General features: G+C 39.4%; 2 protein-coding genes across 3 annotated transcripts in view; both read right to left on the bottom strand.

Annotated features, from left to right (window-relative positions):
• Positions 1-8,967, bottom strand: part of LOC311588232 (murinoglobulin-2-like) — a 29,550-nt gene extending 20,583 nt beyond the window's left edge. Inside the window, exons 1-4 of the mRNA XM_084765715.1 lie at positions 8,832-8,967; positions 7,522-7,705; positions 6,638-6,797; positions 6,474-6,526 (exon numbers count right to left, since the gene is read on the bottom strand). Coding sequence (XP_084621841.1) covers positions 6,474-6,526; positions 6,638-6,797; positions 7,522-7,705; positions 8,832-8,917 — 483 coding nt within the window. The 5' untranslated portion in view covers positions 8,918-8,967. The remainder of the gene's footprint in view (positions 1-6,473; positions 6,527-6,637; positions 6,798-7,521; positions 7,706-8,831) is intronic.
• Positions 1-25,736, bottom strand: part of LOC311588227 (murinoglobulin-1-like) — a 212,462-nt gene that overhangs the window by 37,754 nt on the left and 148,972 nt on the right. The window lies entirely within an intron of this gene.

Here is a 25,736-nt window from a genome sequence, read left to right on the forward strand (position 1 = left end):
CCAAAGATACACAGAAAAACTCTGCATCAAAAACAAACAAACAAAAATAAAAATAACAAAAAAGGCTTCTGTTTCTAGTAGTTGATAATGAAGCAAACAATGACTGTCACAAGGGAATTTCAGTAATGTTGAACTCATTTCTTAAAGAATAGAAAGATGATTGATGACAATGGCTGATGACAACATGGTACACACGTACACTATCAGGTTCTATTCCCCTATAAAAAATGAAATCACAAAAAATTTCAGGCAAATGGATAAAACTAGAAAAAATTACAATGTAAAGCCAGGCACAGAAAGATAATTGCTGTATATTCTTTCTCATATGGGGTTACTCAATCTAAATATCTAGAGTTACATGTTTAACCTGAAGTACCCGTGAAAGCAAGGAAACAAGAAGTGGGCCACTGGCATGGGAAATCCCTCAAGGCAGGGGACATGGAATGACATAGGTGTAATCAATGTATAGGTGCACTTTGAGGGGCAGAAAGTTTAAGCAGGGATGAGTGTGTGGTATGGAAGAGATGGGAGGGGAATGTGAGAGAGACAATGAAAACTAAGGATCTATGAAAAAGCCATGTGGAAACCTACTGCTTTATAAACCAATTAAGAAACCTAACTTAAAGCACTCATCGTAGTGTGACCTGATCCCAAGACACTAGTGGCTCTCCATTTTCTGCTGATCTGTCTTTGTGTGCCTTATTTCTTGACCTTCTGAACAATTTGACACTTAGGACCAATGCCTTCTTCTCTTTCCTGGTCTCACTCTCACCTTTAAGTACTGAAGAAGAAGAGAGTGCAAACTGCAGTTTGAATTTTATAAGATCAGGATTAACCAAGAAAAAAATGAAAAAATGAGGTACTTGTTGGCTAAACAGGCTTTAAAAACATTGCTTAAGTACTAGATCCAGGCATGCATCATGGTGGCTGAAGGGGAGATAAACCTGTTTCTGTTTTGATCCAAAATGTGGGACAGAGAAGAGGGCTGGGTATTTACCACTTAGATCTGAGAAAGCAGGATGTTTTTCCACATAGAAGTTGAAATACTTCGTGAGGGAGCTTGGTGAAAAACACCCTTGAACAGACTGAGAGGATATGTATAGATGAGTCCAAAACATGAGAGGAGGCTTTTTGGTTTGGATTTGGTTTTTGGCTGTTCATCAGTGTACTTTAAGAGACTCCTAAAGAGAACTGCTCCAGGGAAAATTTCAAGGCTTTGGACTCCAACTGAGGCTTGGAGTTTCAACTGCTGCTCCTGCTTCCTGCAGCAACTTTGGTAGAATTGGTGGCCTGCTGAAATCCTGCTGACTACACAAGGGACTGATATCCTTAAGGTTTCATTGTAGTGTTCTTGAATATTCTTTTCTGATTGTTTGGGTAAGTCGGAATGCTAGGGAGGTAGGCTCATTAAATAAGTTTATAATAAGATATAATGAATAAGAAAATTAGGGCCTACAGGTGGCACATGCTATAATACCAGAAACCAGGAGGCAGAGGCAGGTGGACCTCTATGAACTGATCTACATAGAGACTTCCAGACCAGCTAAAATTACATGGTGAAATCATGTCTTAAAAAAGTCAATAGACACTACAAAGTAAGCATATTTGTGAAGTAAGAAATTTTCACAAAAGTCCTACATATGCTATCTTTTGATATCTTCCTGGAGGCTCTGGCCTATATGGCCAGCAACAAACTGTGAGTGAAGAAGTAAGATTGTTACTATCAGAGTAAGGAACAAAAATTTAGACCAATGCCTGGTGGGTAGACAGACAGAATGACATGCCACAAAAAGATAATTAAAATGGTGGAATTCTAGCTCCTCCTTCACACTCCTGATATGAGACAAAGACCTAAAGGCACTACCTCCTAGTACTGGGGATAATATCTGCAGTGGGCTGATCTAACTTGTGCAAGGCCAAGACCAGGACAACTTTACCCTAAACTCTTGGTCATTGTTCAAAGTGATCAAACATATATTAGGGAAGAAAGACCTTTTAAAGATCCTTAAAGACCCCACCCAGCCTTGAGAATGAGACAGGACTCCCAGACCCTTTCTGTAGAGGCTCTTCTCTCCCATGTGCCTGCTCTGTGTATTTCCTCACCTCTAATGAAAGCCTTTCTTTCATGGCTGACTCTGCCCAATGTGTTCAAAGATTTTCCTTCCTTTTAATTCTCTAATTGGCAGAAAAATGAACCCTACACAGTAGCAGCAAGATCACTTTATATCTGACACACAAAAGCTATTGAAATCAAGTTAAGTTATTTTGACTAATGAATTCAGTAAGATTGACATGGGAAAAAAAGTAATGGGATACATAGAAAAATCTTAATTGCATTGAAAATGAACATAACAAATTATAAATTATATAAACTCCATTCATTGATGAAAACTATGGTTTGGGGGATAAGTCACCTAAGAAATCCAGTAGGCCTAAGAACATTGTAATTAGAAAATCTATAAAAGGAAATCTAAAATAATGGGTAAACATTATGTGTACTAGACAGAAACATTTGTTATTAAATGGTTCACACTCTTTCTAAATCAATATATGTTGTTAAGAACTCAATCAAATTTCCAAGGATGATTGCAGAGCTGAAACTGGATAGTAAAGTCAATATAGAACATCCAGGAGCAGTTGATGAGATTCTGAAGAAAGGATTAATTCATGGAAGTGAATTTACCCAAACTGAAAATGCAAGTGCTGTTACTATTATTAAACTGGGAGGTGAAAGACAGGAGGGAGAGGCAGTTGGTAACGTGATAGCCACTGGAGTATAAAGACTTGCTTTTCATGTGCAAAATCCACATAAAAAGCAGATGCATGTGCCTGCTGTAGTCTTAGCTAGAGAAGCAGAGACAGACAGCTTTTGGGGGTCACTGGCCAGGCAGCCTTGCCTCATCCTCAAGCACCAGACCATGAGAGACTCTGACTTAGAGCCCATGGTGTATGGTACCCCAAAACTCACACCCCAAGGGTGTCTTCTGGATAGCACACACATATGTACATGCATACACACACACACATGTGCATACAAATGAACCTGTAATACACAGTGACACACAAAGTGCTAGGAAGAGAGTCAAGGAAGTGAGTCAACACTATGGTGGTTTTAATAGGAATGCCTCCCATAGGCTCATGTGTTTGGGTGCTTGTCTCATATGGAGTGGCACTATTAGGAAGTGTATTCAGAGTAAGTGTGGTTTTGTTGGAGGAAATGGGTCACTTTGAGGGCAGGTCTTTGAGGTCTCAAATGCTCCAGCTAAGCCCAGGTCCACACAGTCTCCCACTGCCAGCAGCTCAAGATGTAGAACTCACAGCTCCTTCTCCAGCACCATGTCTACCTGCACACCACCATGCTTCTTGCCACAATGATGATGGACTAAACCTCTGAAACTGCAACCCAGCCCCAATTAAAAGTTTTTTTTAATTTTTAATTTTTTTTGCATATAAGAGTTGTTATCATCATGGTGTCCTGTCACCGCATTAAAACCCTACTAAAAACAACAACCTACACTGGAAACTTTACAGTGTCATAATCTTACAGAGATAAGTAAAGGGATTAAGAGTTGTCCAGAAGAACCACACACACACGTGTGTGTGTGTATATATATATATATGGAACTAGAAGAAGTCATCCCTAGGGAAGAAATCCAGTCCCAGAAAGACAAACGTGATATGTTATTGTGTATATTAGCTGTAAAGTAAAGAATAATTGTATTATAGTTTACAGACCCAGAGAGGCTAAGTGACAAAAAGGGCTTTAGGGGGATGCATGGATCTACATGGTCTGAGAAAACCGAGTAGATTTTGCCAGTGGAATAATCGAGTGAGGAGATGGAAACAGGAGCGTTTAGGCAAGGGAGGGAGGAAAGGAATGAAAGAATATGGGGAGAAATAATGGGAATAGGGGGTAATTTATGGGTGACATGGAAATCTAGTTCAGTGGAAACTTCCTTGAATCTATGAGGATGACCTTCCTGAGGCTCCTAGTAATGAAGGATTTGAAGTCTGAACTGGCCATCTTCTGTAACAAAGCAAGGCTCCCATTGGTGGGACTAGGACACTAACCCAACCACAAAACCTTCAACTCAAAACCTGTCCTCCCTAGATGTGGTGGGGCAATAGTGACTCAGAGCTTGTGGGAGTTGCCAACCAATGAATACTCTATGTTGAGGCCCAAGCCATGAAAGGAAGCCTATGCCCCATACTGCCTGGATGGTAAGGAATGAGAAGCTGGATGGCTCCTTGACCAAGGGTAGAACAAAAATAGAAACGAAAGAAAGGGAGTCATCGAAGTTACTTCAAATTATATTCTGCTACACTCATAGGATTAGTACCTAGCCCAGTCATCATCAGAAAGGCTTCCTCCAGCAGCCAATGGGAACAGATATAGAAACCCAGTGTCAAACAACAAGCAGATCTCAGGGAACTCTACAGAAAGCTGGGCACAAGAGGTGTCAAGGGCACCAGGAGAACACCACCTCCTGTATCAACTAAACAGGATTCATATGGCCTCAGAGACTGAAGCGACCATAATGGAGGCTGTGGGGCCTGTGTGTTGCCTTCTACATACATGCTGTCGTTTTTTAGTTTGAGGATTATGAGGCACTACTAACAGTGGGAGTAGGTGTATCTCTGACTCATTTGTTTGCTCTTGGGACCCTTTTCCTCCTACTGGGTTGACTTGCTCAGCCTTGATATAAAGGCCTAGTGTAATTACATCCTGTTATACCATGTTCAGTTGATATCACTGGGTTGGCTTCTCTCTTCTGAAGGGAAATGGAGGTGGAGGAGAAGGGAATTTACGGGGGAGACTGGCAGAAGTGGAGGGAGGGGAGGCTGCAATCTGGATGATTTGTATAAAGGAAGAATAAATAGTAGAAAAGAGAAAAAAGATACTTGGTAGAATTACACAACAGATTAATAGGATAAATAGAATCTTTAGACTCTCCAACAGATAGTGTCTATTGCAATTTGTTATTTGTAAAGGACAAGTTAAGTAAAAGTGGATTATGATTTTCTGTAATTTTTAACTAGTTTTTTGAGAACTTTGTATAGTGTTTTATGATAGTATCCATGCCTTACCACAACACATACCAGATCTTCTCTCTCCACTCCTCTACTCTTCTCTCTCTCTCTCTCTCTCTCTCTCTCTCTCTCTCTCTCTCTCTCTCTCTCTCTTCTCTCTCCTGCACTAATTCTGATTTGTGCTGCCCATATGGTCTTGGCTATATGTACTTCCCCTGGAGTATGGTTGTCTTACAAGGGTCTATACTCTTAAAGACAACTGAGTTTCTCCCAGTAGCTGTCAACTAACACCAACTCTTCAGGGGTGTGCCTTCATGTACCTCTCCCCTCTCCATGATAGGGTTTGGCCTGGCTTAACATTTCCATGCTTGTGCATGCTAACACAATTGTAAGTTAATATGTCAAGCTGCTATGCTGTGTTTCGAGGACTGTTTCCTTGTATTTTTCTGTCTCCTACAGTATTCACCTAGGGCTCTTATAGTTTTTCCTTCCTTCCTGACACAGTAATATCCGGGCCATTTTGGAGGAGATGATGTGCTTTAGATGCCCAATTTAGGCTTTCATATTCTATAGTTAAGCTGGTACTGACTAGAACAATCATTCCTACTGGCTAGCTTTCATAGAGCTGGAAGGTGCTATGCACACTACCAGAGGAGGAAAATAATCATCAGTCTCACTTAGCTGTGAGCCCTATCCACTGTGAGAACCACTGGCCTTGCAAGATATGCACACTCGTGTCATGGTAGTGCAAATGCCATGGAAGTAACCAACCCATTTAAGATGAAATACACACTTGATATTACTATAGGGCCTCAGATCTGTGGTTAGATATGTCATAGGTGCCTGGGATAACCCATTTTTATTATGCTGCTACAAGGCATAGTATGAAGCCAACTGCCATTGATTTATCTTTGTACTTATAGATGAAAACGTCTCCCATCCCCATCAGAGAAGATTCTATTTATAGTAGAGAGTGAATAACTTGTCTAGGTGCACAACACAAGTGACTGTAAAGTGCAACGTTATTCACTAAGGGAAGGAGCCAAATGTTAAACACTAAGCTATAAAAATAATAGAGATGATGTGATGAATATCCTGATTAAGTTAGAAATTGATTTCTTAAGGATGGCACAAATTAACTTAGCTACAAAAGAAATGACTGCTGTACATGATCAAGCTAATAGGTCCTGTACAGTAAAAGTCTCCATGATGTATAAAAAAACCCAGAGACAGTTAACCAATAATACACTGCAAAATAAGGCTTTCCACATATACAGAAGACACAGAATGGCCAATGGCAAATCAGCAAGTGGCATAAACAGGCAAAAGAGCAGAACAGAAAACAAGACCAATTCATTCCTTAGCAAGGGGCTGGAAATGAGAATATTGCAGTAACATTTCATCTTGGTGAACCTACAAATGCCCACAAGTAAAAAACTCACCAATGTATTCAGGGGGCGTAGACTTTTATCCATAGAGACAACGCGAAATTTGACTGGGAAAAAAGAGAGGGAGAATGTTCTAGTGAGGTCCAGAGATCTAGTCCTTCTCTGTGCCACATTCAGGATGGCATCGTAATTCCTTTGCCCTCCATGGAGCTTCATACCTGTCTGTCCTGGCTTGTACATCGGTTTGTCTGTCTGGATAAAGTCAACATTTTCTTTGTACTTCACCAGCACCATCATCTTTGTGTTTAATTCATAGATATGTCTTTGGATGTTAACAAAGAGGGACACCATCTCATCAGAAAGGGAAGCCCCAGGGAGCTGAGAATGAGTAGAAAACAAGACCCTTCATTATCTGACCCTATGTAGTTCTTAGATTTCCTATTTCACTTCATCCCCTTCCACATCACAGGAAGGAGATGGAGGTGGGAGGGTCCATTAGTTTATGTTTCAGTATTATGTGGAAGGGAAAAAGTGTCAGAAACAAGTATAAAAAGAAAACACATTTTATGTGTGCCTCAATGGAAGCAATAAAACCACAGTATTTAGGGGGTAAATATAATTTTAAATGAAGATTATCTGTAACTCTTAAACTGAGGTAGAAGGAAAGACAATACATTAGTTTTGGTAGGCATCATGAGATAATATATTAAAGGTGGTAAAAATGATTTCATGAAGATAGGTCCTGAAGAATCCAAGCAATTACTTGGAATATCAATTACACATAAGAGATGTGGTCCCTATTAGCTGGAGAGCTATTTGAAAGTTTGTAATTCCCTGACAGAAAGCACTATGAGCTGGCAAAATCCTTCTTCCCCTGGGTGGTAGGATTTTTGAGGGAATTGTCTCTTCCTATTATGGATTGGGAAAATCTATGATATTTGTTTATCAGGTACAAGTTCTACGTTTCTGTTGTCTTAAAGTCACAGATGTGTTTCTCGATTAATATTTTTTTTAGAAATATTTATGTATATCTTATATGTATATTTACAAAAACATTTACATCAATACATAAAACAAATTGAAACAGGTATCTAGTACTCACAGTGAAGGAAACACAGTGGAACATGTCCTTGTCAACCACAAGCCCATTGAAGAGGTTTGTGCTTCCCTGGCTAGACTGCAGGTAGGCTCTTACAGTCACCGTATCATTCACATGGAAGAAATGGAGGCAGATTTTCTCAGGGGTCTCAGTGTGGAGTTGGAAAGGGACCAGCACCATATACTTCCTGGAAAGGAAGGAATTCAGGCCAACTGACAATAGATTTCATTGTGCACGAGTGTTGTTTCATCACAGTAATCATTGTCATCCAATCTATACTGCCTGAGATGGCAGGTTGATAGCATGACAGCACAGTGGCAGGAGGGTTATTAATTTTTGTAGTGGTAACAATGCATCTTCAGCAATGGTATCCACCAAGTCAGGTTTTAATGACATGTAGTTCCTTCACTAAAGACCCACTTCTAGACAGTTCTTATTTTCTTTTAATGATAATATAGAGAGAATAATTATTCTTTTTCAGAACTGTATCAAGATTGTTCTTCTTTACCATTTTTTATTCTTGAAAAATGAGTCAGTACTCTGTTTTTACTTTTGGGTGCTCTCTGACCTAAGATTTATAATGTGACTATGAAATTCAGAGTTGCATAATTTACCCATGTTACACTTGAGCAAGTGCCAAAGGCTGTTTGTACGATTACTTTCTATATTTTCCTAGGATTAGAGCTTTTGTTTCCAATGAGGGAAAAAATCTAACTGATCACTACAATATCACACTATGCAAAAATATCACCAGTTTGTTTTTTACCACTGTAAATATATTTTTCTAATCAGAAAAACAAAAAATTGTCACTCAACAATTTAACTTTAATAATGTGGATATTTTAGACACCAAACAGCAAGTTTTATCCAAAGTCTTTGATCCTAACAATAGTGTTATTTTAGGACACAAACATACACAGCATTCTGGTGTGCCTGAAATGTAACAAAGTTAAACTATAGGCTACAGAGTTCCAGTAATTTAAATGCTTGTTGGGAAAGTGGTTAAACAGTTTCACCATGTAAGAATGTTTCTGATCACTGGGATTTTAGATACTATTGGTATCTAAGAGGAATGCTATTCTAAATCACATGACACCTCAGTGTAGTAACACTGATTGCTTTAAAGCTGGAAAGGAAAAAATTACATAGAATCAAGTAGTACTAAAGTTGTAAAACATATATACAATAATAATTTGTTAACTAAAGAACAAACAGAATTTAGCGAGGTTTGTAGGATAAGGGACTATGAAAGAAAATGATTTGTTTTTGAGTGGAAGAGGAATGCTATGGAAGAGGGCCTAGGTGGTACTCACAGATCTCCAAAGTGTGAAGAAATTGAAGGCAGGAAGGCAAGAAGAACTGAAATGAGACATGGCAGAGCCTGTGTGTTCTTCAACATGGTGTAGGAAGAAAGGACAAGAGGATGGGGCTTCTGTGTCCTCTTCCTTAACACTGTTTCCAGAGACTCCCCCAGTCCACATAGGTCTATTTACAAGTGTTCTGTATAAACAGGAACCTCCATCCAAGGTGTCCAAATAGAACAGTGGACTTTTTTTGCAAGAGTTCTCTTTCAGTGTCACTGTGTTCAGTGGTGGCCTCAGTACAACTCAAAGAGGTTACAACAGCCTCAGGAAGGGTGCCAGATGGTGGATGGTGTTGGTAAAGGATCAAGGCCATGGAAACCCATACCACATACAGAATCTGCTTATTCTGCATTAGAACAGACTTTCTCAGTCTTAATGACCAGGAAATCTTTGCAGTAGATGGCTGTGCTAGTATCGTGTGATGTTTACCACCTCGCTGCTTCTACTCCCCTAGAATCTAGCAGCATTCCCTGGGATGTGATGTCTCCATTCCTCTCTTTCCTCATTTGAGAGAAACTAGAGTAGTTGAGGCTGGAATTTTTCAGATTTCCTGTCTCGGATCATTCAAGCATATATTCTTTTTGGTCTTATGTGTAAAAAGGGGGAATTGTGGCTACTGGGAAAGACAAAACTCTCACCAATTATAAGTCACTATGTCTAAAGCTTCTGGGTTAGGACAGAAGTCCACACATCTCATGTAGAGGCACACTCTTGAAATCTTATCACTATTACAAATGTAGTCTGTGCAACTAAAGGTGGCTGCTTCAAATGCTGAGGTGAGTAATATTTGGGCTACAAGTCAGTTCCCTTGTAAGGACATTAAGGTATGAGTTGGGAAGCACATCAGCACTTTCTACTCTAGATTATAAGGATGTATATTTTTTAAAGATCCTTTGACATTGGCTTGATAAGAAGGTATAGCATAAGATAAATCAATTATAATATTGAGGAATTAAGTAAAAAGATAGAATGTACTAGAAGGGCATGTAGGGTAAGCATGATAACATTTGAAAAAGAAACAGAACTTCTGTATTTCATTGACTGACCTCTGTACCCTAGTTAATCATCAATTAGATGTCTCACTGACTCCTGATCTGGCCCCTTTTCTCCAAATTCCATGGAAAAAATAATTCACTTTTTCATCTTAACCCCATTTATCTTTTTATTATTATTATTATTTGAGCATGACAGTGAATGGCCTCAAATTCCTGTAGGCTGATGGTAGAAGTGATAGAGATAGAAACGTAAATGGGTTCTAACAAAAAGTATAATATCAAATGGCTGGGCATGCCATCTGAGATGGTGCATAACACAGGCTCAGAACTGACAGAGAGCTTCTTGTTAGAAAACAGACATGCTACACTGGCCTCCTAAAAGTTTTTCAGTAGGATGAAAAAGTGGTGTACAGATCTGGGACTTGAGAAAGCATCTTAAAGGTACTAGAGACCAGAGAAACTCTGGCATTTCTGAAATGGAAGAACATCTTTGGAACAACAATGCTGAGGTAAGCCCAAGCTTAAATATCTGAGGGCTAATGGAAAAAAACTTAGAGTAGAACCTTAAATAATTTAAATAATGAAACGATATTAAAAAAAACATGCTGGTTAGAACAATAGCTTATGTGTTGTCCAGAAAGAATGGCCAATGGCCTAGAAATCCTATGGATGGCCTGTCCACTTATCTATGGTGCTGTTATGGTGTTCTAAACAGAAAGACTAGGAGTTAGACCAACTCCTTGGTAGGCAGTCAGATAGGGAGAGGGACTACAGCTAGTTAAAAAAAGGGGGCTTAACCTCTAAGATGACTGTCTTTTTTCTTAATATGCAGGATAGGAATCACCCTCATAGACTTATATGTTTGAGTGCTTGGTCACAAGGAATGGAACTGTTTGAAAGGATTAGAAGGATTAGGAAGTATGACCTTGTTGGAGGAAGTACACCACTGGGAGTGAGCTTTGAGGTTTCAAAAGCCCATGCCAATCTCTCTCTCTCTCTCTCTCTCTCTCTCTCTCTCTCTCTCTCTCTCTTCTCTCTCTCTCTCTCTCTCTCTCTCTCTCTCTCTCTCTCTCTCTCTCTCTCTCTCTCTCTCTCTCTCTGTGTGTGTATGTGTGTGTGTGTGTGTGTGTGTGTGTGTGTGTGTGTGTGTGTCTGTCTGTCTCTCTCTCTCTCTCAATTGAGGATAGGTCCTTGGAAATGGGGGTTCTTGAAGGATTGTTGGGCAGAAGATAAAGCGAGTTTACACACAGAGAAACTCAGAGAAAGTTTGCATCTGAGTGTATTTTTCAAGGAAGCAGTCTAGGGTTATATACATTTTCCTTCTGAAACAGAGGGTGGTGTTTGGCTACATTTTCCCATGGAATAGGTTCAAGAATATCAGTGAAACATTTTTTGCATAAGCAGTACAAGGTACGGATAATGTTGTCATAATTTGAGTTGCAACTTTAAATGAAGTAGTACAAGGTATAGAATGCCCATTAACAAATGTCATCACTCTTAAGCAATTAGCTTGATATAAGTACACAGCTGCATTCCTCATCAAAGGTCAATATTCTGTTACTAATTATTTTTCCCAGCACCTAGTGCTGAGGTCACGGGAATCAAGATAGTTTTTTAAAACACTCTGTTACTTGGTAAATATCACAAGATAGTACCAAATAGTTTACTTGTAGCTATGTTTCTTTGATAAGTGGAGAAGACCAGTGGAGCTTGACAATAAACTTTAAACTTGACTGGTCGCTGGCTGCAGGCCCATGTTAGCAACGCCTCATAGCAACGTGCATACCTGAAATAGATCCTGACATAGGAGTGAAGTTTAAGAAACAGGATAGAGGGAATGAAATTTTAAGACATAGGATAAAGGGGGGGTTCCAAGTTGGCAGTGCCTATCACACACTATATCTGATCTACTGCACGCAGACCAGGGACCAGGGAGCCACAGAATGCTGGAACTAGAGAACACTAGGTCAATGGGGTCTCCCACAGTGCAGACCACAGGCAGGCCTGGTCCCCAGGTCAAGCAGCAGCCCATGGAGTTCCTTAACCTTCTCTCTAGATGCAGGAACAGATCCCATCTGGGGACTGAGGCTGGCATATAAAGCCTGAACTCAGTGTGTCACAAGTGGGACATTGGAGCCGCAGGTCCATGGAAGTCTCAGAGGAACAGGTGAAACAGTCCTTGGACCCTCTCCCACGCCAGTCTGTGGAGGGCTGTGGGGCCCCTTGGAAGCCCCAGCAGTGGGGACCACATTGCATAGCCAGAGTGTGCACAGCCCATGGATATAATGGTTCCAAATCACAGCCAGACACAGCAGACCCAGCCTGCAGACTTGGTCATATAGAACCAGGCTTGGCCAGTTCTCATGGCCTGGAAGGATCTCCCATGCTCTTGTCAGAGGCTGGACAGTCCTGACGTGTTTTTACTTTGGTCTGAAAGGCAGGCACACTTCAGTGAATCAGATCCGGGCAGGGACTTGACTGCAGGGGCACAGGGAAGCATACACAGCTGGAAACAACTTGACCATCCAGAGTGCTCACTACCCATGGTGTGAACTGAACCTTGTCTGTGGGCCACCTGAGCATGCAGAGTGGGGAGCATGCAGAACTCAGCTTGGAGAGTGTCCATGGCCAGGCAGGATCTCCTGTGCTCTTGGTAGAAGCTGAACAGGCCTGAGGTGTCTATACTCAGGTCTGAAAGTCTGCTGCAACTTAGTGTGTATGATCTGGGCAGACATTTGACTGCGGGGCCACAGGGAAGCTCTGGCTGCTGGAAGCAAACTGCTCAGCCTAAATGCATACCTCCCAAGTTCAGGGTCCCAATATAGCTGGTCTGAATCACAGCAGTAGCTTGAGAGGAACCAGGCAGAGGCCTACCTCTGCTGACCCAGTCCGGAGCCTAAGGTACAGAGAAAAGTCTCTAGGAGGAGAAACCAGGTCACCTGCCTGTTCCATGGAAGAACATTCTTATCCCCACAAGCAAGGGCACATGACCTATAATCACTCACCAACTATCCACTCTCAACAACCAGTGAAGGACACCAGAAATTACCTCCCAACATCAGAGACAGCAAAATGACTAAAGGACAGCATAAGAACATAAAGAACAAAACCCAAAAATTTTTGGCATCTCCAGATTCCAACTATCCAAAAGAATGCAACCCTGAGAACCCAAAGAGAATCACAATATAAGAAAAAGACCTCAAATCCTTAGTAATCAAGATGATAATGGAAGAAATGAGTAAAATATGTAAACAAATGCAGGAAAATGCAACCAAACACTGGAAGAAATTCAGGAAAATTCAAACAAACAGATGAAAGAAATCAATAAAACAGTTCAAGATCTGAAGATGAAAATGGAAACGATTACAAAAGCACAGACAGAAGAAAAACGGGATTGAGAGGCATTAAAGAAGAAAGCAAACAATACAGTGGTGGCCCTCTCTAACAGAATCCAAGAAATTGAGGACTGAATCTTGGGACTAGAAAATATAATCGTAGAATTCAAAGCAACCATCAAAGAAAATTCTAACTCTGATGTTTATAGAACTTCCCACCCAAACACAAAGGGCTATACTTTCTTCTCATCAACCCATTGAACTTTCTCCAAAATTGATCACACAGTAGGTCACAAATCAAGCCTCAACAGATATAAGAAGATTGAAATAAAACCTGTGTCTTATCAGATCACCATGATCTCAGGCTGGACTTCAAGAACAACAGAAATAACAAAAGCCTACTCAAATGTGGAAATGAAACAACTTTCTACTTAATGACAACTGGGTCAGGGAAGAAGTAAAGGACTTCCTGAAATTCAATGATAATGAATTTCTGGGACACATTGAAAGCAGAGATATCAGGAAAAATCACAGCACTATGTGCATTTAAAAAGAAATTGGAAACATCCCACATAAGCAACATAACAACACATCTGAAATTCCTAGAAAAAAAAGAAGCAGAAACACCCAAGAGGTGAAGATATCTGGAAATAATCAAACTCAGAGCTGAAATCAATAAATTAGAAACAAAAAGAACAATTCAAAGAATCAACAAAACCAGGAGCTGGTTTTTTGAGAAAATCAACAACATAAACAAACTTTTAGGCAAACTAACAAAAAGGCAAAAAGACACTATCCAAATTGACAAAATCTAAAATGAAAAGGGAGACATAACATCAGACACTGAAGAAAAAAATCATAAGATACTACTTTAAAGGCATATATACCTCAAAATTTGAAAATCTAAGGGAAATGGACAACTTTCTTGATTGATTCCACTTGCCAAAATTGAATCAAGATTGGATAAATAAATTGAATAGTTCTATTTCTCCTATAGAAATAGAAGAAATCATTAATAGTCTCCCAGCCAAAAAAAGCCCAGGACCAGATGGAAGAGCTAATCCCAATACCCTTCACGCTACTCCAAAAGGTAGAAATGGATGAGCCATTACCTAATTCATTCTATGGGGCCACAGTCACATTGATACCTAAACCTCACAAAGACTCAACAAAAAAGAAGAATGTCAGATCAATTTCTCTTATGAACATAGATGCAAAGATACTCAATAAAATACTCACAAAATGAATACAAGAACATATCAAAGATATTATTCATCATGATCAGGTAGGCTTCATTCCAGGCATGCAGGAATGGTTTAATATATAGAAATCTATCAATGTAATTCACCATATAAACAAACTAAAAGAAAAAAATCACATGATCATCTCCTTAGATGCAGGAAAAGCATTTGAAAAAATCTAACACCCATTCATGTTTAAAGTTTTGGAGAGATTGGGAGTACAAGGCACATACCTCAACATAATAAAGGCTATATACAGCAAGCCAATAGTCAACATCAATTTAAATGGAGAGATACTCAAGGAAATCTCTCTAAAATCAGGGACCAGACAAGGCTTCCCACTATCTCCATATCTCTTCAATATAGTTCTTGAAGTTCTAGCCAGAGCAATAAGACAACACAAGAAAATCAAGGCGGAACCAAATTGGAAAGGAAGAAGTAAAATTATCCCTACTTGCAGATGATGTGATAGTGTCCATGAGTGACCCCCAAAATTCCACCAGAGACCTCCTACAGCTGATAAACAGCTTCAGCAAATTGCTGGATACAAAATTAACAACAACAAAAAAATCAGTAGCCTTCCTATATACCAATGACAATTACACAGAGGAAGAAATTTGGAAATCTACACCCTTCACGTTAGCTACAAGCAATATATAATATCTAGGAGAAACTCTATCCAAGCAAGTGAAGGACTTGTTGAAAAAAACCTTTTTGTCCCTGAAGAAAGAGATTGAAGATGACATGAGAAGATGGATGAATCTCCCTTGCTCATGGATAGGGAAAAACTAACATAGTAAAAATGGCCATCTTACCAAAAGCAATTTACAGATTCAAGGCAATCCCCATCAAAATACCTACACAATTTTTAAAGGACATTGAAAGGTCAACTTTCAACTTCATATGGAAAAACAAAAAACCCAGAATAGCTAAAACAATCTTATACAATAAAAGATCCTGAGGAGGATTCTTCATACCTGATCTCAAGCTGTATCATCGAGCAATAGTAGTTAAAACAGCATGGCACTGGCACAGCAATAGGCTGGTTGGACAGTGTAATCAAACCAAAGACCCAGAAATGATCCCACATACGTATAGGCACTTTATTTTTGACAAAGAAGCCAAATCTGTTCAATGGAAAAAAGATAGCATCTTCAACAAATGGTGCTGGTCCAATTGGATGTCTACAAGTGGAAAAATGCAACTGGACTCATATTTGTCACCATGCACAAAACTCAAGTCCAAGTGGATTAAAAACCTCAACATAAAACCTGAGACACTCAATTGGTTAGAAGAAAAAGTGGGGAAGAGCCTGGAACAAAGTGGTGCAGGAGACAACTTCATAAACAGAACACCAACAGCCCAGGCTTTAAGGTCAACAATTAATAAGTGGGACCTCATGAGGCTGAGAAGCTTCTGTAAGGCAGAAGACACTGTCAACAGAACAAAGCAACAACCTACAGACTGGGAAAAGATCTTCACCAATCCTTCATCTGACAAAGGTCTAATATCCAAAATAGATAAAGAACTCAAGAAATTAAATACCACCAAACCAAATAACCCAATTGAGAACTGGGGCTCTAAACAGAGAATTCTCAACAGAGGGATATCGAATGGCTGAGAAACACTTAAAGAAATGTTCAACTTCTTTAGTCATCAGAGAAATGCAAATAAAATGACTCTGAGATTCCATGTTATGCACATCAGAATGGCTAAGATAAAAAATTCAAGTGACACCACATGCTGGCAAGGATATGGAGAAAGAGGAACACTCCTTCGTGCTGGTGGGAATGCAAACTACTACAACCACTTTGGAAATCTATCTGGCATTTTCTCAGAAAACTGGGAATAGGGCTTCCTCAAAGCCCAGCTATTCCACTCCTTAGAATATACCCCAAAGAAGGTCCAGCATACCACATGGACATATGCTCAGTCATGTTCATAGTGGCCTTATTCGTAATAGCCAGACCATAGAAACAGCCTAAGTGTCCCTCAGTAGAAGATTTGATAAAGAAACTGTGTTATATTTACACTATGGAGTACTAAGCAGATATTAAAAACAAGGAATTCCAGAAATTTGTAGAAAAATGGATTTAACTAGAAATGATTATAATGAGCGAATTAACCCAGAAGCAGAAAGTGTCAAATGGTACATACTAACTTACATCTGGACACTAGCCCAAGGGTCATATCCCATGAAAATCTTTACTTATCAGGAAAGTGGAATAGAGGGGAGGACATACTATTGGAACTCTAGGTGAGAGAATTATGGGAGAATGGGCAAGTAGAAGGACCTAGAGGGTCCTAGAAAGTACAAGAAGAACATTATGATGAGAGGATCTGGGCTCAAGGGTTCTGCCCAAACTATATCACCAGCCAAGGATAATAGAGACAGTAAAGATCAAACCCCTACCCAGATCTAGCCAATGGACAGGACATTCTCCACAGTTGAGTGAAGAGTGGGGATTGACTTTCACCCTAACTCTGATGCCCCATATTTGACCATGTCCCCTTGAGGAGGAGGCCTGGTGGCACTCAGGGGAAGAAAAGCAGGCTACCAAGAAGAGGCTTGATACCCTATGAGCATATACAGAGGGAGGAGGTCCCCCTCAGTAATAGTCATAGGGGAGGGGAGTAGGGGGAAAGCTGTGGGGATGGAGGAATGAGAGGATTCACGGGATGGGATAACTATTGAAATTTAAAATGAACAAATTAATAAAAAAATAAAAGTTAATAAAAGAAATGGGGTTCAGAACTAAACAGAATTCTCAACAGAGGTGTATCAGAAGGATGAGAAACACTTAAAGAAATGTTCAACTTCTTTAGTTATCAGATAAATGCAAATCAAATGAACTCTGAGATTCCATCTTACACCCATCAGAATGGCTATGATAAAAAATTAAAGTGACACCACATGCTGGTGAGTATATGGAGAAAGAGGAACACTGCTTCATTGCTGGTGCGAATGCAAACTTGTACAACCAGTTTGGAAATCTATCTGGCACTGTCTCAGAAAACTGGGAGTAGAACTTCCTCAAAGCTCAGCTCTTCCACTCCTTGGAATATACCCAGAAAATGCTCTACCACACAACAGGGACATATGCTCAACTATCTTCAAAACAGGCTCATTCATAACAGCCAACACAGCTCAGTTGAAGGATGGATAAAAAAAACTGTGCCATATTTACACTATGGAATACTACTCAGCTATTAAAAACAAGGAAATCCTGAAAATTGTGGACAAATGGATGGAACTAGAAACAAACATAGTGAATGAGTTAACCCAGAAGCAGAAAGACTAACAAGATATAGTCACTTATAATTGGGCACTAGGCCAAAAGACATTTCACCTGAAAGTCTCCACTTGGTAGGATAGATGTGAGGACATCCCACTGGGACTCTAGGCAAGAGAAATATAGGAGATAGGGAAATAGAAGGATCCAGAGGGTCTTAGAAATCTATAGGAAGAACATTGTAATGAGTAGATCAGGGCCCGGGGCAGTGGTCTGCTGAAACTATTGCACTAACCAAGAACAATACAAGCAATAAATATCAAACCACTACTCTGATCTAACCAGTGGACAGGACATTCTCCACAGCTGTGCAGAGAGCAGAGACTAACTCTGATATGAATTCTGGTTCCCCATATTTGACGACCTCCCCTTGGTGGCACTTAAAGAAAGAATAAGCAGGCTACCAAGATGAGACATGACAGCCTGTGACCATAAAGTGTGGGAGAAGGTAACTCTTGGTCATAGACCTAGGGAAGAAGAATGGGGTGAAAGCGGGAGGCAGAGAGGAATGAGAGGATACAAGTGATAGGATAACAATAGAGTTGTAATTTAATAAATTAAGTAAATAAAAATTTAAAAAATAGAATAAAGACAGATAATTGCCAGCACAATGAGAGAAGGAAAAAACTGCAATAAAATTTCTCCTGTCAGAGGACATTCAACACAGTTGAGTAGAGAGTGGCAACTGACTTTCACATGAACTCTGGTGCCCCATATTTGACCACATCCCCTGGAGCGGGAGGCCTGGTGGCACTCAGAGGAAGGAAAGCAGGTCACCAAGAAGAGACTTGATACCCTATGAGTATATACAGGCTGAGGAGGTCCCCCTCAGTCATAGTCATAGGGGAGGGGAGTAGGGAGAAAGTGGGAGGGGGTGTGTGGAGGGAGGAATGGGAGGATACAAGGAATAGGATAACAATTGAGATATAATATGAATAAATTAATAAAAATAATTTTAAAATTTCTCCTGTCAGGAACATCAACCCCAATCCAGGAGATTCTCCCTGGTTAAGGGGGTTCGTGGCCTCAGACCTCTGTATTAATTGTACACAGGTTGCATGGGGGGGGGAACAGTTCCTATCTTATTACTTTTCAATTGCACCTCATAAATCTCTCATTTGACTGTAGAGATGGACTTAAAGATCAGTCTGAGAAAGCAAGGAAAGCACAGTAATATTAGAAACACAACTCCCGCCAGGACTCTAATAAATATTAAACACTTGTAAGGATTCAAGCTAGCAAGTCCTGCTAGTAATGATTTAGCTAGGTCTTCCATTTTAAGATAATCTGTGTGGGTGTGGCTTATGGTCATAATTTGAGCTCAGAGAGTCTATATATCCTGTGTAAGATCACTATTCCTCCAAATTCCTAATAAATGGTTCTTAGTAAGATTCCAATTCATAGTTTTATTATAAGGAAGAGGTGTAACATACACATACTTAAACTTGCATGGCTCAGGTAGATAATTGAACCTTAATATTTTCTACTTCCTTTTTGAGTGCTAAAACCACATCTTCCAGAGCATTAACTTTTGCTTCTAACTTTTTATCTATAATTTGCATTCAGCAAGGACCTGGGAAGTATTTTTGTTTAAGTTATTAATAAAATGAGCAGTTTGCACTTCTGAAACCAATGCAGCAGTTGACATTGCAAAGGTTGTAAGGATAGCTTTTGAAGCACTAATTCCTAAAATCAGAGCAGCAACAAATCTCTTAGGCCTGATGAGTTCGTTGACCCTTTCTAAAGTTTGTAGAGCTGCATTATCAAACCATGGATCTTCTTTAAGGTCCACTGGCAGCATAACATATTCTGGTCTTTTTAAAATCATCATGACAGAATGAGATATATCTGAAGAAGGTTCTACACAATTAGTGAGAATACATGCAGAATAACGTATATGAAAAGATTTTCCTACATTGAGAATTTGTCCTATCAAAATAGCATACGGATATCCAACACAAGCTCTAATAGCAACATACTTAGCATGTGCTTGCCTAGGTTCCTACAATAAAAGCATATTCATTGCTGCAAACAGCCTAAACAACCTAGGAAATAATTGAATCGTTTTATCTGCAGATTTACTAACATACATAGGCTCTATTCAGACTTCAGAGCTGCATCTGCTTATAGGCTCAGATGGAGGTCCATAGTAATCATATGTAAGATTATTAGCAATATAATAGTGTTGTTCAAAATCAGGAGATACAATAGAATAATCAAATATTTTCATATCTGAATTAATAGGAATATGAGTAGATACACCAGCATGATCATACCCACACTGTAGCCACAAAGGACTAGAGTCCAAGATTGGCAGGGAATACAAAGTTCTATTCTCTTTATATTCTTGTACAGTTTTTCAATGGCATTAGGAAAGGGGGTATGGAGTAACTTTCGTTTTTTTTACTTCTTTTTTTAATTAATATATTCATATTACATCTCAGTTGTTAGCCCATCCCTTATATCCTCCCATTCCTCCCTTCCTCCCACTTCCCTCCTACTCCCCTCCCCTATGTCTGTGACTGAGGGGGACCTCCTCCTCCTGTATATGCTCATAGGGTATCGAGTCTCTTCTTGGTGACCTATTATCTTTCCTCTGAGTGCCACCAGGCATCCCCATCCAAGGGACATGTTCAAATATGGGGCACCAGAGTTTGTGTGAAAGTCAGATCTCCTTCTCCACTCAACAGTGGAGAATGTCCTGTCCATCGGCTAGTCTGGGTAGGGGTTCGAGGTTTACTGCCTATATTTTCCTTGGCTGTTGCCATAGTTTGTGGAGGACCCCAGGGCCCAGACTCACCTTTAGTTTTCCAGGACCCGCCGGATCCTTCTATTTCCTCATTCTCCCAGGCTTCTCACACCTTAGTCATCAGAGAAATGCAAATCAAAATGACATTGAGATTCCATCTTACACCCATCAGAATGGCTAAGATCAATAACTCAACTGACACCATATGCTGGCGAGGGTGTTGGGAAAGAAGAACACTCCTTCATTGCTGGTGGAAATGCAAACTAGTACAACCACTTTGGAAAGCTTTCTGGCGCTTTCTCAGAAAAATGGGAATAGGGCTTCCTCAAGACCCAGCTATTCCACTCCTTGGAATATACCCAGAAGATGCACTACCACACAACAGGGACATATGCTCAACCATGTTCCATAGCAGCCTTATTTGTAATAGCCAGAACTTGGAAACAACCTATGAGTCCCTCAGTAGAAGAATGGATAAAGAAACTGTGGTACATCTACAGTATGGAATACTACTCAGCTATTAAAAACAAGGAATTTCCAAAATTTGTGGACAAATGGATTGAACTAGAAATTGTCATAATGAGTGAGTTCACACAGAAGCAAAAGGAGCTAAATGGTATATACTCACTTATATCGAGACACTAGTCCAAGGTGTTCATCCCCATGAAAAACTGTATCTACCAGGAAAGTGGGTAAGAGGGGAGGACATCCTATTGAGACTTTAGGTGTAACTTTCATTATAAAAGTAATAGCCTAAAGTCATAAGCTTAAATTCCCCCATATGTAGTTTTCTAAATTTCCCATCAACAAATGATATAGTGACAGGCTGCAGTTAATGATTTGGAGCATCAGTAGGAAAGTGTGATAGTCAATAGGGAGGCATGCAGCTGGAGCAAGGGCTATTAAAGCTACAAAGACAGGGGCATTGTCTGACATTCCTTCCTAGGTAGTTACAGAAGATGTCAGCTTTGAGCCATAATCTGAAGGTCCTCCCAAGATTTGAGTATCATTAATCATGACTCGAATATGTGATTCCTTCCCAAACTCACAGGTTGAAGCAGAGGGGCATGAGGAACACAAGCCCAATACAGTTCTCCTGAAACACTACCTGCAGAGCAAGAACAGCAAGTATTGCACGTGGTGAGACACTGAATCTGGCCTCAAGTCAGAGGTTGTTCTTCCGTCGACCTTTGAGGGCAGTGAAGAGTCAGTCTGAGGCTAGTGGAGATTGAGGTTCTTCATCTGTGATATTGTTGCCTGAAGTTCTCTCTTCTCCCTTTTATTCTACCTCCTGGACAATGGCCTATTGATCAAAAGGTCAGACCAGCTGGTCTGGGATTCAGATAGGTGATTCTGCATTCTTTGGAAACACACAAGAATATCCTCATCCCAAAGTGATTAAGGGGTCTGGCCCTTTCCAGGTGCCAGTTAATAAACCTTTCCATATTACCATAGGCATAGCAGTATATTGGAGAGGTGCCCAATGTTTCTGCATGGGAGTCAGACCTTTACCATCCGTGTTAAGATGATTAATAGTAAATAAGGCATGGTTGAGTAATTGATGCGGAGAATAGTAATGACCATTTCCCATAAGTCTCTGAAGCTGTATGTTATATTTTGATGAGTCCTTTCAATAATCGCTTCACCATGTGGATTATAAGGAATATTTGTGTGTTCAGATCCCCATTATGCACAAAACTTAGAAAAAGCTTGTGAGGCATAAGTTGTACCATTGTCAGTTTTTTATTATTTTTGGCAGTCCCAAAATAGAAAAACTAATTAAAAGATGTTGGATCACATCCTTTACAGCTTCACCAGCTCTAGCTGTAGCCATTACAGTGTGTGAATAAGTGTCCACTGTCACATGTACAGTGTCAATTTTCCACATTCAAGAATATGAGTGACATCCACCTGCCAGAGGATTTGAGCTTTCAGTCCCCTAAGATTAACTCTCATTTTTAATGGATGATAAACATCAGGGCATTGCTCACAATTTTTTACAATCTATCTACTTGTTCCCTGGTGATATTAAACATTCTTTTTAAAACTAAAGCATTTTGGTGATGTGGTGCATGGCTACTGATAGCTTGTTCTAACAATCCTGCAATGATATATTCTTTAGTAAGCATATCTGCTATATGGGTACCTAAAGACAAAGGCCCCGGAAGGCTACAATGTCTCCTAATGTGTCCAATGTAGATCTTTTTTGACTGTTCTCATAACAACTTTTGCAGTCTCTGTAATAGCAGAATGATTTTTGAGTTACCAGACAATGAGGCAGTTTCAATATCTGGAATAAGATGAACTATATATTTTGAATCTGAATAAAAATTAAATGTTTCATACACATTTTCTAGAGTAGTGATGACTGTAATGATCTCTGCCTGCTGGGCAGAATTTTTTGTGACTTTTTAATAATTGGAGTCTATCTTTAACATATACTGCTGAAGTTCCATTTGAGGATCCATCAGTAAACACTAGACGGGCTCCTGCTATAGGATCCTTTGCTATTTTTGAAGGAAAATTAATATCTGTCTCTTCCACAAATTTCAATATAAGATGCTGAGGTATATTAAATTTTATTTGACCCATATAATATAATAAAGCAATTCCCCAATTGTCACATGTTTGTAAAAGAGTATCCAATTGTTCTTTTTTATGAGGAATAATTATTTCTTGAATTTCTTTCCCAAATAACTTTTGAGATCTTAACCTTCATTTTATAATTAATTAGCTCCACATATAAGGTTAGTAAGAAACAATTTTTACTTGCACATGAGGCAAATATACCCATTCTAAGGTCTCATCCTGCCAGAGGCAGGCAGTGCGTGAATAGAATAACTAGTTTTTAATATAATGAAAGACCAAGGTTTAGTATAATTAATTTCCTGCACTTTGACATCCTGTATCCTTTGTTCTATTAGTTCTAGCTGCTGCAAAGCTTCCTGTGTTAATGGCCTGGAAGAACTTGGATCTGGATCTCCTTTCAGAGTTTCAAAAATGATGTAATTGTCCAGTAGTAATTTTTTTTACTATGCAATAAAACTTTATTGACATCTTTAACAGGGGTTCAGTTATTATTGAAACTTGTAAGTTCTAAATTTAAATAGGGGCAAATGGTTAAAGTGTAGAGTGATGCCATCACTGCCCACAGTGAATGCAGACTGAAAAACTAATAGCCACCCATCAGATGGAGGACCAGGTGCAGGGGAGACACTTTCTGGATGTTGTAACCAGAAAGGGTGTGGCCATCTTCCAGCTGCTTGTCAGCAAAGATCAGCCTCTGCTGGTCAGGAGGAATGCCCTCTTTATCCTGGATCTTGGCCTTCACATTCTCGATGGTGTCACTGGGTTCCACCTCTTGCAGGTCTGGGTTTTCATAAAGATCTGCCTTTTGACCTGTTAATGAACGAGATGAAACCACAAACCATGGAGCATTTCGGAAGACTGCGATGAAAGAATCAACAAACCAGACAAAGTCTCTTGTCACTCAGCCCAGTAGTAATTTTTAAATAGGGTCTAATCCAATTTATATTTCCCAATATTTGAAAATAATTAAGTGTTTTTAATTTATCAATCCTAAGTTGTAACTTTTGTGACACAATAAAGTTGTCATAAATCGTTTTCTCCAAGTAATTAATTGGTCTATTATGTTGTATTTTATCAAGAAAAATTATCAACCCATATTGAGTCAAAGTCTCAATCATCTCTTTAAGAATGAATCGGTCAATTCTTTTGTCTTTTCTGCTATACGAATATCATCTATATAATGCAAAGTATAAGACTTCCCATATTTATTTCTAAAGGATTTTAATGCTTGTTTCACAAATTTCTGACAAAGAGTGGGACTATTTTTCATTCATTCCCTGAGGGAAATCTTTCCACTGATATCTTTGATAGGGTTTCTGAAAACTAACTGAAGGTATACTAAATACAAATTTATAAGAATCTTCAGGATGCAATTTTATAGTGAAAAAACAATCTTTCAGATACATAACAAGAATATAATAGCCTTTGGGAATAGCAATAGGGGAAGGAAGACCAGGTTGAAGAGCCCCCGTATCAGGCATAGTCTTATTTACAGCTCCTAAATCCTGTAAAAATATCCATTTCCCTGATTTTTTCTTAATAACAAACACAGGACTAGTCCATGAACTATTTGATTCCTCTATATGTCCTGCATCTAATCGCTCTTTAACAAGTTGCTCTAATGCCTGTATCTTTTCTTGTGTTAGGGGCCACAAATTAATCCAGTCTCCTCATTTATCCATGAAATTTTATCTTCATATAACTCATCAGCGGCCCCTATGAAAAATGTTGTTCTCTCCAAGCATCATCTGTGGTCAATTTTACTTTCATTTCTCCAAATGTATCTCTTCCCCATAATGAAATAGGAAGGAAAGGAATAACATACAGCTCAATAGACCATTTAAATATTTTTTAACTTTGAGCCACATTTGAAGCTAAACCTAATCCTACCAAAGTTGATGTAGTGTGATTAATAGGCCGAAAACCTGGCCAGTTTCTACCAGCCACACAGGATCTGCTGGCCCCAGTGTCCAGTATTCCTTGAGTATTTTTCCATCTACCTTTATGGTCACTAGAAGTTTTTGTTTAGTTATCTCTTGAGTCCAAGCTATTATTTCAGTAGACTGAAATCACTCTTTGCCTCTGTCTTATTTTAAAATTGGATTAGGCAGCTGAACATAAGAAAGTAACAGAATTTGAGCTATTTGCTGATTCTTATGCAATTGTACAGTTTCTTTTAAAGGTCTAATCATAATATTTACTTCTCCCTGGAAGTCAGAGGCAATTACTTCTGAGAGTACTTGCAATTTTTTTCTTATAGTTTGAACTTCTTCCTATTACAAGACCAAAGGTGCCTGATGGTAAAGGCCCATTAAATCTTGTCCCTACTAATTGTACTCCTCATAGAGAGAAAGAAGGTAATCTTTATCTTCGGAAAGATCTAACCCTGAACTTCCTGGTGTTGCTCTCAGCAAGTCTAAGATATTAAATTCAGGGGCAAGAGGATTCAACTTACTTTGGTCCTTCTCTTTGTGCCTTCTTTCTAGTTTGAGGCTGAGAGCTTGCTCCTTACCCCATCTTTTTTTCAATTTCACCTTTTTTTCTTTTTCTATTTTTTCTCCTTTATTAATTTATTCTTGTTACATCTCAATGGTTATCCCATCCCTTGTATCCTCCCATTATTCCCTCCCTCCCATTTTCCCCTTATTCTCC

Source organism: Acomys minous (assembly GCF_964271855.1).
Source record: "Acomys minous genome assembly, chromosome: 17".
NCBI lineage: Eukaryota > Metazoa > Chordata > Mammalia > Rodentia > Muridae > Acomys > Acomys minous.